Consider the following 12,726-nt stretch of genomic DNA (forward strand, 5'->3'; position numbering starts at 1 on the left):
CTTTCTAGCTTTTAGATGGCAAATGCATTCCGAGGTTAGTGTGGTCATTTCTAGGGAATAAAGAAATTAGTAGCTTTGGTTTTCTAATACTCCCTAATACTTATACCTGAAAGGAAGTATTTACTGAATATTTTAAGTGCCACAGTTAATGCCACTTTGTAATGTAGATTTGTATTAGATTTAAAATAACCTGAGAAATCATAATTGCGTTTTCTTAAGCCAGTGCCCACTGATGTCTCCTGCTAACCATGCAGCATACAGTAGCACTTAATACACTAAGAGTATTAATTCCTAGAGCAGTATTTTTAAGTGTGATCTGTGGACTCATGACAGAGAGGTCCTGTCTTTCCCATAATCTTTTACCATTTGTTTATGATAGTCATCCTATGTATTTCTTGATACGAATTATAATTTATTTCAGATGACTTTTTTTGTTTAAATACCTTGTTCCAGGGTTTTCTCAAGAAAAAAATACCATTTTCTTTGTTGTTGCTTGACTTTTCTGCAGTAGCAAGAAAAGATGGAATAATCAGCTTCTTAGGTTGTTTTGCCCACTAAAGAGGCCCCCAAAAATAGTTTGAGCTCCATGAGTAGTCTTACTGTGTTTTGATCTTCTCCAAATAATTATTTAGGAAATGTTTGTTTTAAATATCTTAAGATCTTTGCATCTAATTTCTGTTAGTGGCATCATATTTTCCCCAGGTCAAGAACCTTGGTAATAACTGAACAGGTTTAGGGAGGAAAAGGGGAAAGTCTTTCCTGGCAATTTTGACATCGAACCCTCTCTCAAATCAGCTTCTCCTCTCTCATCTTGTTACTGCTGCCAGAGCCCCAGTCATCTTTTGTAAGCAATATTGGAGCTGCCTCCCAGCTGAGCAGTCTTGCCTTCTTACAATCCATTGTTCATGTTACTTAAGATTCAATGGCTGCCACACATACTCAAGATCAAGTCCATTCTCTCTGAGTGCAGTAAGTGAGGCCTTTCATGCTTTAGCCCTTCCTTATTTCTTTACTCAAATGTGAGGAACTACTTGCAGTTTCCAGAATGTAACTCATTTCACTCCACCTTAATGCTTTGTTAATTGCTATTTTTCTTTCAGATTCAGTAATACTTTGTATTACTTAAGTATTAATTCATCTGTGAAGCCTTCCAGACCTCCTCTTTTACCTTATAGCCAGTTTCCTTTGTGTTCCTTGTCGGAAAAAAACAAAAACAACAACAAAAAAATTTCTCCTTCATATTTAGCTTAGAAAACTCCAGAAGCCCTTGATTTGATTTAAGCTTGTACATTTTTGCAGGAAAGACACTCATCAGTGGTGTTTCTCTAACTTGATGAACAAAGACTATGAAGCTTAAGGATCACCTGTATAAACAGACAATGACTTGACAATCCAAGAAGCCAAATAATAACTACCATAACAATTGACCTAAAGTGTCCAGGACTTCATTAATAACTGCCAGCTTCCTAATTTTTGTCGCACTTCCAATTCATAACCAACCTATGAAAGCCAGATATACCCCTAACCAATCACAGTAGGATGCCCCCACTTCTAGTTAGCCTGCCTACAGCTCCCCAGGCCAACAGCCTCCATCAGGCCATACCTGAGCCTTCTTTTTTTTCCATTATGAAACTTCACACTCGTCTACCTGTCTTTTAGTCTCTGTCAAGATGCAAATGACAATAGATGACTCCTTTGTTGTAGCAGGCACTGAATAAATAGCCTTTGCTTTTCTCTTTTGGTTGATCTTCATTTATTTCCACAAGGAAAAAAAAATCTGTGTTCATTCTACACTTGTTTACATCTGAAGTGATTAATAATAAATATACTTTATAAACTGCCTTTATCTCTTGTGCTAGCTATGTTTTTGTAATTTCTACATATTTTATAAACACAGGTTTATACTTTATAAACGTATAGCGGCTTATATTTTAGAAAGGTGAAGACAGGTTTTGTCTAAGACTTTCTTGCTTTATGTGTTTACAATGAATGGAAAAAACACAGAAAAATCTTTCACTTAATAGTAAAGAACAAAATTCTAATCACATTTTAATCTTGAGATCTTTGTCTCAAATGTAGTTATTCATAGCTTTGTATTTTGTTTGTTAAATTGCAGTTTTAAAAAATTAGGTATTTACGTGAAATGCAGATCATTATACTTAGGTTTTGTTAAGCGTATCCTTTTATTTTTGTTTTTTAAAATACTATACATGAATATGTTGCTAAATTTTTTGCACTTAGGAAGTTTGTTTGCTGTTTTTTATTTAACCTATTAATATATTTCATGTTTTTGAACTATATGTTCCTAAGGTAAACTCTGGTTTGGCGAATTATTTTTTAAAATAATCTGTTCACTAATTTTATATAGGCCTTTTCACTGTAAAGATGCTGAGAATGACCAAAACCTATACCCTGTTTGTTTGTTTTATATATATATATATATATATATATATATATATATATATAGACCATCTCTCATATTACTAAGATTGAATGACAAATCAGTCCACTTTAAACAGTTGAAAGTATGAAAAGTATAGCTTTTTATCTGTTTGATGCTCTATTATGCTAAAGTCAATCTCTTTATTTATTGTTTGAATTTTCCATTAATAGATGTTCTCTTCGGAGAGGCAGCTCCTTCACATTCTTAACACCTGGCCCCAACTGGGACTTCACTTTGGTGAGTAGATACCTGGGTTTTTATTTCAAGACATTAGATAGAATGAATTCCCCAGTTGTCTTTCAATCTGTTACACACCTCAGTAGTCTGTACTTCTGAGTGTCTTGAGGAACAGAATTCCTGTAACCATCTTTGGCAGCCTAATTTAGTCCTTTTCTACTAACAAGCTGTAATAACTTTTTGTTTCAAGTAAATATAAAACATATTTTGCAAAGTACTCACATCTATTAATCTTTAACTCTATGCCATCCTTTCTCTTATTCCTTTCAATGTTAAATCTGATAATATATTATAAAACATGAAATTATTTGTATACCTCCTCTATTGCCTTTTTTTCTTGATTGAAAATATAACAATGCTTGATTGCACATTGTGTATATATATTTAATATATATAATGAATGATTTTCTATTAATCATCTCAGCATAGAGGGACTCTATTATTTTTATAGCAGGACTTTACAGAGGCATTTAATTTTGTGTGAAGTGACAACAGAAAATTGATTCTTTTTGTACTTAAAACTTATTAGCTCATAATACATATATAAATAATGTACAAATAGATCATAATTCTTACGCTTATCTAGGAAAAATAGCAAAAGTGATTCAAAATACAATTTCATATAAATGCATAAGTATGATCATATATGTGCTTTTTTCCCCTTAGTACAGTCTTATTTCGCTAGGCAGTTTCCTCCCCCCTTCTTCTCCTTCTCCATGTTAGTCCATTCCCAGGCTCTGCTCTAATCATGTCAACAGTACCATATGTATCCTTCTATATTTTGCTCATATCATTAATATACACAAACAGGCTCACAGATAAATACACAAGCAGGATTTTGGGTTAGTTGGCTTTTCAAACCTGGGATCATATTATTCATAATTTTCTGTATCTTCTGGGTATGACCTTGGGATCAGTAAAATATTTCTTGAGTTCCATCGCCTCCATTCTGATATATATTGTTCTTTCATGTCTTAGATCATTTTCCTAATGTCTTTTAGCTCAATTCAAAACAGTGTGTTATAATTTTGCTCTGCTTGTTTGAGCATTTCCTCCTGGTGTGCAGTCATTTCCTAGGGGATAGATTCTGTTCCTTGTTTTCTTTTTTCATAGAATGACATTGTGTAGAATTTGACTTTGAGAATTTTCTGTTCATTTTAGTGTGAATTTAGTTTTCAACCTGTACACAAAATCTTGGTTCAGATGGCTTTTCTGACTTCACAACCCTCCTTTGTGTTGTTTTTATGGTAGCTTGCTTTCTGAGACCGCCTGGCTCTGTTACTCTCTCCACTTCTATCTGGACTTTGCCTTTCCTTTTTTTTTTTTTTTTTCTTCTCTGTTGGCCCTATCTTATTCAATTTTGATTCAATTCCCAGCAGTTTCTCCTCACTGTGGGGCCAGCAAGTTGAAGGGAACCCTAACTAGTCACTTTTTAAAAGTTCCCAAGAACTAAGCTGTGTAGGTAACCTGAAAAGTTATTTTGAGATGTGGGAGAATGAAGTGTTACTCGTGGGTGCTTATTCACTATTGATTAAGTACCAGAAATGGTAGATATATACACAGTTTTGCAACTACTGGCACCAGAAGGGCTGAAAGTGATAAATGGTAAGTGGAAAGTACTCCAGGGACATGGCTGTTCACCTTCTAGTTAATCAATCCAGCCTCAGGCAACAAATCTTAATTACTTTGGGCCATGAGAAAAGGATTTTTTTTTTCTAGTGAAGACCTTGCCCCCAAGATAAATAATGTGTTCCTTTTCAAAAAAAAAACTAGCTGATTTTATATTTAAAAAATTTTTACTTTTTCTCTAACAAGTACAGACAGCCCTTGATTTAGCTGAGAGTTCTGTTCTGAAAAACTTAAGTAGTGTTTTAATAGGGTAGCCATTTCACAGCAGTGATGACGTAGTCAGGGGAGACTGTTTAGACAGTGTCTATTCCAAAGACAATTCCTGAGCGTCTCTCCTCAAAATAATTTTCCTTTTTTTTTTTATGAGAGGGAGTCTTGCTCTGTCACCTAGGCTGGAGTGCAGTGGCGCAATCTCGGCTCACTGCAGCCTCTGCCTCCCAGGTTCAAATGATTCTCCTGCCTCAGCCTCTTGAGTACCTGGGACTACAGGCATGTGTCACCACGCGCAGCTAATTTTTTTTTTTTTTTTTTTTTGTATTTTTAGTAGAGACAGGGTTTCACCACATTGGCCAGGCTGATCTCGAACTCCTGACCTCAGACGATCCGCCCGCCTCAGCCTCCTAAAGTGCTGAAATTACAGACGTGAGCCACTGCACCTGGCCTCAAAGTAATTTTCTTGTGACTATAGCCAAAGGCTTAACTTTTTTAAATTGATTTTTCTAGTTTTATAGAGTCTTTGTTTTGTGATGTAATATGCATTCCTTTTATATGAGAATGAAATGTCTATTTTTGTTTTAGAAAAGAAAACGCAGAGAGAAAGATGATGATGTTGTAAGCCTTAGCAGCCTTGATCTGAAGGTAAGCCCTGCTGCCCTGTTAAAGAAAAGCATTTAAAAATGTGCAGATAGCATTCTATTTCCGTGCTACAAGAATAACGAATGCTGGTTTGGGTTTTTTGTTTTTTTGTTTTTTGCATTTTGTAAGTGCAAAAGTGAATAATATTAGCTCATAGACACCGTCTTTTTCGCTATTCTACTTCTTTGTTAAGAATGAGGGAGAAACCACTCTCAAAATGTTAGGCTATAACTACTGATCACAAACACAAATCCCTAAGGAGACAGGCTGTAATCTGTACGAAGGAACGAGGTAAGAGAGGGCCAGTGGTGAAAAGGAGAGCCCCAGGTTCTAGCCCAGTGTCACATGTAGGACTGTCAAAACCTGGATTTTTATGTGAAATCTCCTGAATTTTAAATGTCGAGTCACTTTTTCTTAAAAAATACATGCAAGCAAAATGTGGCCCATGGGCTTCAAGGCTTCAAGTATGTGACATAGAATAAACTAACACTCAGCACACACTTTAAAATACTTGAAGTTTTCTTATATGAAATTGTACTTAAGTCCAAAAACCTAGTATCTTTGGAATTACTAACATCATTTTTGCCAGTTAGTAAATTTTACTGTAGCATCTTGGTTTTGGAGAGTCTTTTTTTAAGGTTATAAAAGAGTTGTACATTTTTAAATGCGATTTTTAAAAATGTTTCATATTATGTTTAACAGCAGCAGCTGCTGTTTCTTTTTAAAGACAAGATATTTTCTAAAAATCAAATTTTTATAATCTGCTCATCAACATTTTAACAAATCCAGCAAGTCAATTTTTTTCTTATTTTTAGTACACAGTGTCTTCATAGACGAATTATGTGTTTTAAGTTTTAGGCATTTTGCAAAACAGTTTTAGTTGCATTTAAAATATCTTGTATTCAAAAAAAGAAAAAAGTATGAAATGACAATCTTGATTATTTTTAGGTATGTTTCAAATCAAATCAAATACAGAAATAGTATTTGTAGTTTGCCACAGTAAAATATGTGGTCTTCAACTAAGCTTTAGCGATTATCAATATATGAATTATTTTGAAGTAAATCCTAGATGTCATGTCCTTTCATCTGTAAATATTCCATTTATTATCTTTATTGTCTTAGATAAAAACTTTTTTTTTTTTTTCTGAGACGGAGTCTCGCTCTGTCTCCCAGGCTGGAGTGCAGTGGCGCAATCTCGGCCCCCTGCAACCTCCACCTCCTGGGTTCAAGCGATTCTCTTGCCTCAGCCTCCTGAGTAGCTGAGACTACAGGTGTGTGCCACCATGCCCGGCTAATTTTTGTATTTTTAGTAGAGATGGGGTTTTGCCATGTTGTCCAGGCTGGTCTTGAATTCCAGTCTCGGCCCCCCAAAGTGCTGGGATTACAGGTGTGAGTCACCATGCCGGACCTTAGATAAGAACTTTTTAAAAACATAATAAAATACACTTTCTACAAAACAGTACAAATAATTCCTTAATATCAGATTCAGTTCAGAATTCATGCATTTTCTTGATCTTGTTTGTGTGTTTTTGTGGGGTTTTTTGTTTAGGTCTTTTTTGGTTTTGGGTTCATTTTGTCTGTTTGTAGTCTAAATAAGATACATACATTATGATTAACTATATCTCTTAAGTCTCTTTTAGTTCATTCGTTTCCCCTCTAACTATTTTCTTGGAACTTTTTGTTGTTGAAGAAACATGTCATGCAGGATTTTCCTATAGATCTTTTTATAGCCTGAATATTTATGATTGCATCCCATGGTATCATTGACTATGTTCCTCTATTCCCTGTATTTCTGATAAGTTGGTAATTAGATCTAGAGAGCTGATCCAGTGTGGTTTTTTTGGACCGTGTACTTACCTCAAAAAGTATGTAATGCCTTTCTGTGATGCTCTCAGAATGGATGCTTATTGCCTACATGCATTTTTTTCTTGGTGGTTGCAAAGTGATGACATGTCTTTATCAGACCTCTGTTTATTAACTGGAATACTTCTGTAAAGAGAAAATTCCCCTTGTCAGCCATTTGATTACTCTGAAGTTCTGATTTATAATAAAAGCAGAACAAGTGCTTGATTCTTTTCCTTTGTCAGTTTTCAACAATAACGAGTTCTATTCATTAGCATTCTCTGAAAGTAAGTAATGATTTTTTTTTCTCTTAGTTTTATGAACTCATGCATATAAATACTTGTTTTACATGGATTCAGTTTGTTTTAATTTTGTTTTGTAGGAAAGACAGGGTCTCACTATGTTGGCCAGGAAGGCCTCAAATTCCTAGTCTCAAGCAGTGCTCCTACCTCGGCCTCCCAAAGTGCTGGGATTACAGGCATGAGCCACTGCGCCTGGCCTCATTTCAATTATTCTTACTGATGCCTCACATATCTGTCTTTGGCTGTTAGATGCTGTTTCAGGGTGGTTCCTGTGTCCTTTCGACATGACTTTTATCTCACACCTAGTGGCTTAATAGCCTCCTTAACTTCTAGGATGACAAATTATTGCAGGTCCTATTTTTTTGCTCTATGCCTGGAATCAGTCATTTCTAAAAGGAGTCTGGTTGCTTTGGGAAATGGTAGAGGCTAAAATCTGGGCATTGGGAATACTCCCTTCTACTGGATTGGTCATTGTTAATAGGCCTTTTTAATGAATAGAGCTAGGAGATAAATATAATTTAAAAAAAATATATGAATTTATATTGAAATTTCAAATTCAAAGATAAAGGGATTTAACTTAATCTTATCAGTCCTACTATGTAGAGTTCCTTCAGCTTCACCAAAAGTCCAGAGACACTGATTTAATTACGCATTTGATTTATACCACAGTTCAAAGACAACAGCTTGCATTACTATTAATGATTTCTGAAAACGTTTTATGTTTTCTTGCATTTTTCAGCTTTTTTTAAATCTATGGGTTATAACAGTAGGGATGTACAGTCAAATTACTGTGTTTTTAAATTATTACACTCACTTCTGTGTGTAATTACACCAACAGCTCATTTGGTTTTTTAAAAAAAATTTATTGTTTAAGAATGACTGCTTTTTAAATTTATCTTACAATTGTGTGACAGAATTATGTAGAATTTTGAAGTCATTCGACAGAGGATTCTTGTTCCTATTCCTGACTCTTCTACCCTACTCACTCTTTCAGATGAAATCTTTTTTTTTTAATTTCATGGTTTATCCTTCCACTTTTAAAATATATAAGCAACTATATATATATATATATAGTATTCCACTTTCTTGGATGAACTGTATGTAGCCTACTGTCTTTCATAATGTTTTGTTTGTACGTTTGCTCTTTGCTTTGGTATATCTTTTGATATTTAGGTAGGTTTGTGTTTTTGTTCTAATGGTTCTTTATACTGATACCTCATGTAATGCCTTTTGGGCTACTATAAATGGGTTAATTCCTATGAGCATTTAGTTAACTAGCACTTCTCCCTACCCTCTTTCTCTTCTGATTTGAAGTACTATTGTTTGACTTGTAGTTAATGCATTTAAGGCAGTAAGTGAGCTTATTTTACTTTTCATGTACATTCACCACTTTCCTCTCATTTTTGAAAATAGTTTGTCAGAGCTTTTAGCCATTACAAGCTATACTGTAGACCCTGATAACCATCAGGTAGTCTCAGTTCTACTGGTAAATATATATTTAATTCTCAGCACCAGTCCTCATGTTGAGTCCTTTCTCGTTTTTTTGTTTGTTTGTTTTGGTTTCTGAAGCTCATTCTCTAGTACAGGGGTCAGCAACCATGACCCACAAGCCATATGTGACTGATCTCTCTCTGTTTTGTTTATAGCTGCCTTCATAAACACTGCAGTATCTGGGCTGAGCAGTTGTGACAGGAACCATAGGACCTATAAAGCCAAGAGTATTGACTCTCTGGCCCTTCGCAGAAAAAGTTTGCTGACCCCTGCCCTGGAGCTGAGTAGATTCTCAGGCAGCGTTCATCGTATTCCCCAAGTACTTGCATGTTGCATGTTCTTTTCAGTTTGTTTGCAACCTTTATACTTGAAGGTTCATTTGGATGGATATGAAACCCATGGCTCACCTTTTCTTTCATTGAGTATATTTAATATTTTACTCCATTGTGTTCTGGCATAAACTATGTCTGTTCAAAGTCGTAATAAATGTGTAGTTTCAGGTCATCTTTTAGGAACTTTTTTTTTCTTGAATTATGCCTTTTGGTATTTATTGTATTTTGTTTCCCGTCTGTACCCTTTATATTATGTTGGATCTTCATCTTTTAAAATCTTTTCTATTTATTACTTTTTCTCAAAACTTTTTATCTTTTTATTTTTAAAGCCATCCTCCTTTTTTCCCTAATGCATTAAGCATTGTACTTTTCATTCTGAAATAATTTTTTTTATTTTTAATTCTTAGTTCTATCACCTCTCACTTCAATTCCTTCTCCAGTCACCTAATTTCTGAGTCTTATGTTTCTTCAGAGCTTCTGTAATTTTCTTAATTTACTTCACGCTGTAGAGACATGATTCTACTCCAGTCTTTGTTTCCTTATAATAGTTTTAAGTGGAATTCTTAATACTTCTGTCGCTCATTTTTCAGGGCAGTAAGTTTCCTGTATGGTGAGAGGAATAGGCCAGGATAGCCTTTTCAGCTTCATAACTCTAGAGCTCCCTCTTGTGTTGTGTTCACAAGGTGATTTTTCAAAGTATGGTTTCATCCTTTCTGAGATCTTTTCTGCTCTCTTTCTCTTTTATCTGGAACTTTTCTCGTCTTTGCTTCTGTTGCCCTGGTCTTCTCAGTCTGGAGTCTACTCCTAGTTTTTCTAAAAGAAGTATCAGTTTCAAGAGTTTACATGGCCCAGACTGCTCCAGCACCTATTTGCATGGCATCGTTCTTGCTCTCAGCCTGAGAAGAAGATCCTTCAGAGCCTTTCCCAGATGAGGCTGCTGTTCTGAGACTAGTATGCCATTGAGGCTTCAGGGGAGATGAAGGGATTCTCCTGTTCCCAGAGCCATCAGAAAAGCCCCATGCCTTCCCTCTGCCTCATCATGCACAAATACTGATACTTTGTGGGCCTCATAACTATCTGGTTTGTCACTCTGCTCATATTTTGAGGTTTAAGGGGAATCTTTCTCTTTGTTGTGGATTTTATTTGTGGGTTTTCTTTTTTTTTTTTTTGGTTATGCTAGTTGCTCTGTTTTTTTTTTTTTTTCTTTAAAAGTAAAGACCTGTCAAAGAATTAACTTATTAATGAGTTAACCAACATTATAGAAAAGCTGATCAAAGGACTAGGAAACACTGACATACACTAATCACTGAAGGAAAGAATGGTGGACTGAGATTACCAAATTATATATAAAATATTAATATCCTCATCTGCATCTCTACCTACAAAATTTATTTGCATTGCCATGAGTTTTCTACAGAGTTAACTTTTACTTTTTCAGAGCTATAGAAAAGCCTGCTCAGTAACAAATAGTGAATCAAACAAAAGGCTTGAAGTTCTGATGATCCCAGTAGCATCAAGCTGTATTTATACTTTGAAAATAATGATTGGCTAAAAGAGAGATACTCAACCCTGGCTGCAGATCAGAGTCACCTGAGGGTGGCTTGTGTAGCAGGAGAAGTGTGCTACAGGACCTATTCCAGACCAATTCCATATATGAATGGAGGAATAGGGGAGGAAATGAGGATAAGTGACATTGGGACCTAGGAACATTTGATTTTTCTTTTTATTTTTTAAAGATACCAGGTGATTCTCGTGTATAGCCAGAGTTAAAAACTAGAATGTGACATTCTTAAAGTTATTCCTCCCTCCCCCTGATTTTTGCTTGGACTTACATCTAAATACAACAGTTTTTATGTAATAAGCTAAACATAATGTGTTAGTACAATTATTTGATGCCTGTTGCTAGGAGCCATTCTACTTTATTTGCCTCCGTGCCTGAAATAGATAGATAGATAGATAGATAGATAGATAGATAGATAGATAGATAGATAGATAAAACAGATACTCCGTAAATATTGAATGAATGAATGAATGAAATATTAATAATACAGGTCGAATGACATAAGACCTTGGACTTACATAAGCATGTAACGTGATCATTGTATTACGTATTTGGACTTTGGATATCTTATATGAAGAATTTAATTCTGATGTCAATTGAATTTTCATGTTATGGATCATTAGCTATTTTGTCTTGAAGCTGTGATTGTTTATCAGATTTTTCTCTAGGTAAAATTTCAGCCTTGTCTTACTAGGCTGACTTGCTTCTGTATTATGTATACAATTATTCATTTTTAAAAGAACATAGTTTTCCAAATGTGTTTCTCAGCTGTGTATGTTAGCAACTACAACCTTTCCTTTTTATTTTGATAGAAAGAGTCAAAAGTGACTGTTGACTTTGTTAATGTGAAATAACACTGGCATGAGTATACTGAGCATATTTTTATGACTTAATTTCTTTAACTCTGATAATGATTATAACACAAACCAGAACACTTCTAAAGAAATGTTTTAAAGTATGTTCTTTTTCTGAAGCTTCTAATTTAGGATCTCAGTTTTCTGTTTTCCTAGAAGTTAAAAGGAGGTGTGTGTGTGTGTGTGTGTGTGTGTGTGTGTGTGTGTGTTTTACATGGAGTTTTGCTCTTGTTGCCCAGGCTGGAGTGCAATGACTCGATCTCGGCTCACTGCTCACTGCAGCCTCCGCCTCCCAGGTTCAAGTGATTTTCCTGCCTCAGCCTCCCAAGTAGCCGGGCTAATTTTGTGTTTTTAGTAGGCAGGGTTTCACACTGGTGGTCAGAGTGGTATCGAACTCCTGACCTCACGTGATCCACCCGCCTCGGCCTCCCAAAGTGCTGAGATAACAGGCGTAAGCCACCGCGCCGAGCCTGGGGGTTATATTTTGAGTATTGGTATACTCTGCCATTTTTAGATTAAACATAATAATAAGTGTTTTAGTCCTAATAAATAACATATAAATGATAAATAATTTTAAAAGCATTGTGATTGTTTATAATTATAATAATGTCTTGTCAGTTTCTGATTTAACATTCCAAATACCACTTTTGAGAAACAACTTCTTAGAACCATGACAGGTAATTTGATCATGTTGCAAGGCACAGATTTGAATAGTGTGAAGCTAGCTGGCATATGAAACCTAGTGACTTACCTAGCTTACTGTTGCCCTCCATCTGCACTTTGATTTAGCTACGATTTCTACTGGTTGCCTTATAAGATAACAAAACATTGTTTTGCTGTGGCAGAGGTCCAAAAAAGAAAGCCAACTGCTGGTTCAGGTGTTGATATAAGAAAATGGTGTTCTTGGCCAAAAATATAAAAGTTAAATACAAAACAATTATTGCTGATTAGTGCTCTGAGAAGCCATTGAGCAATACAGAGCTATTTATTTTTAAGCTTAATCATTCCTAGACTGCAATGTATTTAAATACTTATGTCTCCTTTTTAATACATGAATACATTGTTCTGGCAAAAAAATGAAACCGTTTTTTTGAAGACCTCTTTTACTGCCTTCAGCCTCTGAAGTATCCAGTTATTATTTGATGTTTGTCTAGGTTGTTTTTATTTATCTATTTTCATA

General features: G+C 35.1%; 1 protein-coding gene across 1 annotated transcript in view; it reads left to right on the top strand.

Moving 5' to 3' along the window:
* Positions 1–12,726, top strand: part of NET1 (neuroepithelial cell transforming 1) — a 45,952-nt gene that overhangs the window by 11,789 nt on the left and 21,437 nt on the right. The window contains exons 2-3 of the mRNA XM_055296406.2: positions 2,614–2,680; positions 5,108–5,167. Coding sequence (XP_055152381.1) covers positions 2,614–2,680; positions 5,108–5,167 — 127 coding nt within the window. The remainder of the gene's footprint in view (positions 1–2,613; positions 2,681–5,107; positions 5,168–12,726) is intronic.

This window comes from Symphalangus syndactylus, chromosome 10, assembly GCF_028878055.3.
Source record: "Symphalangus syndactylus isolate Jambi chromosome 10, NHGRI_mSymSyn1-v2.1_pri, whole genome shotgun sequence".
Lineage (NCBI taxonomy): Eukaryota > Metazoa > Chordata > Mammalia > Primates > Hylobatidae > Symphalangus > Symphalangus syndactylus.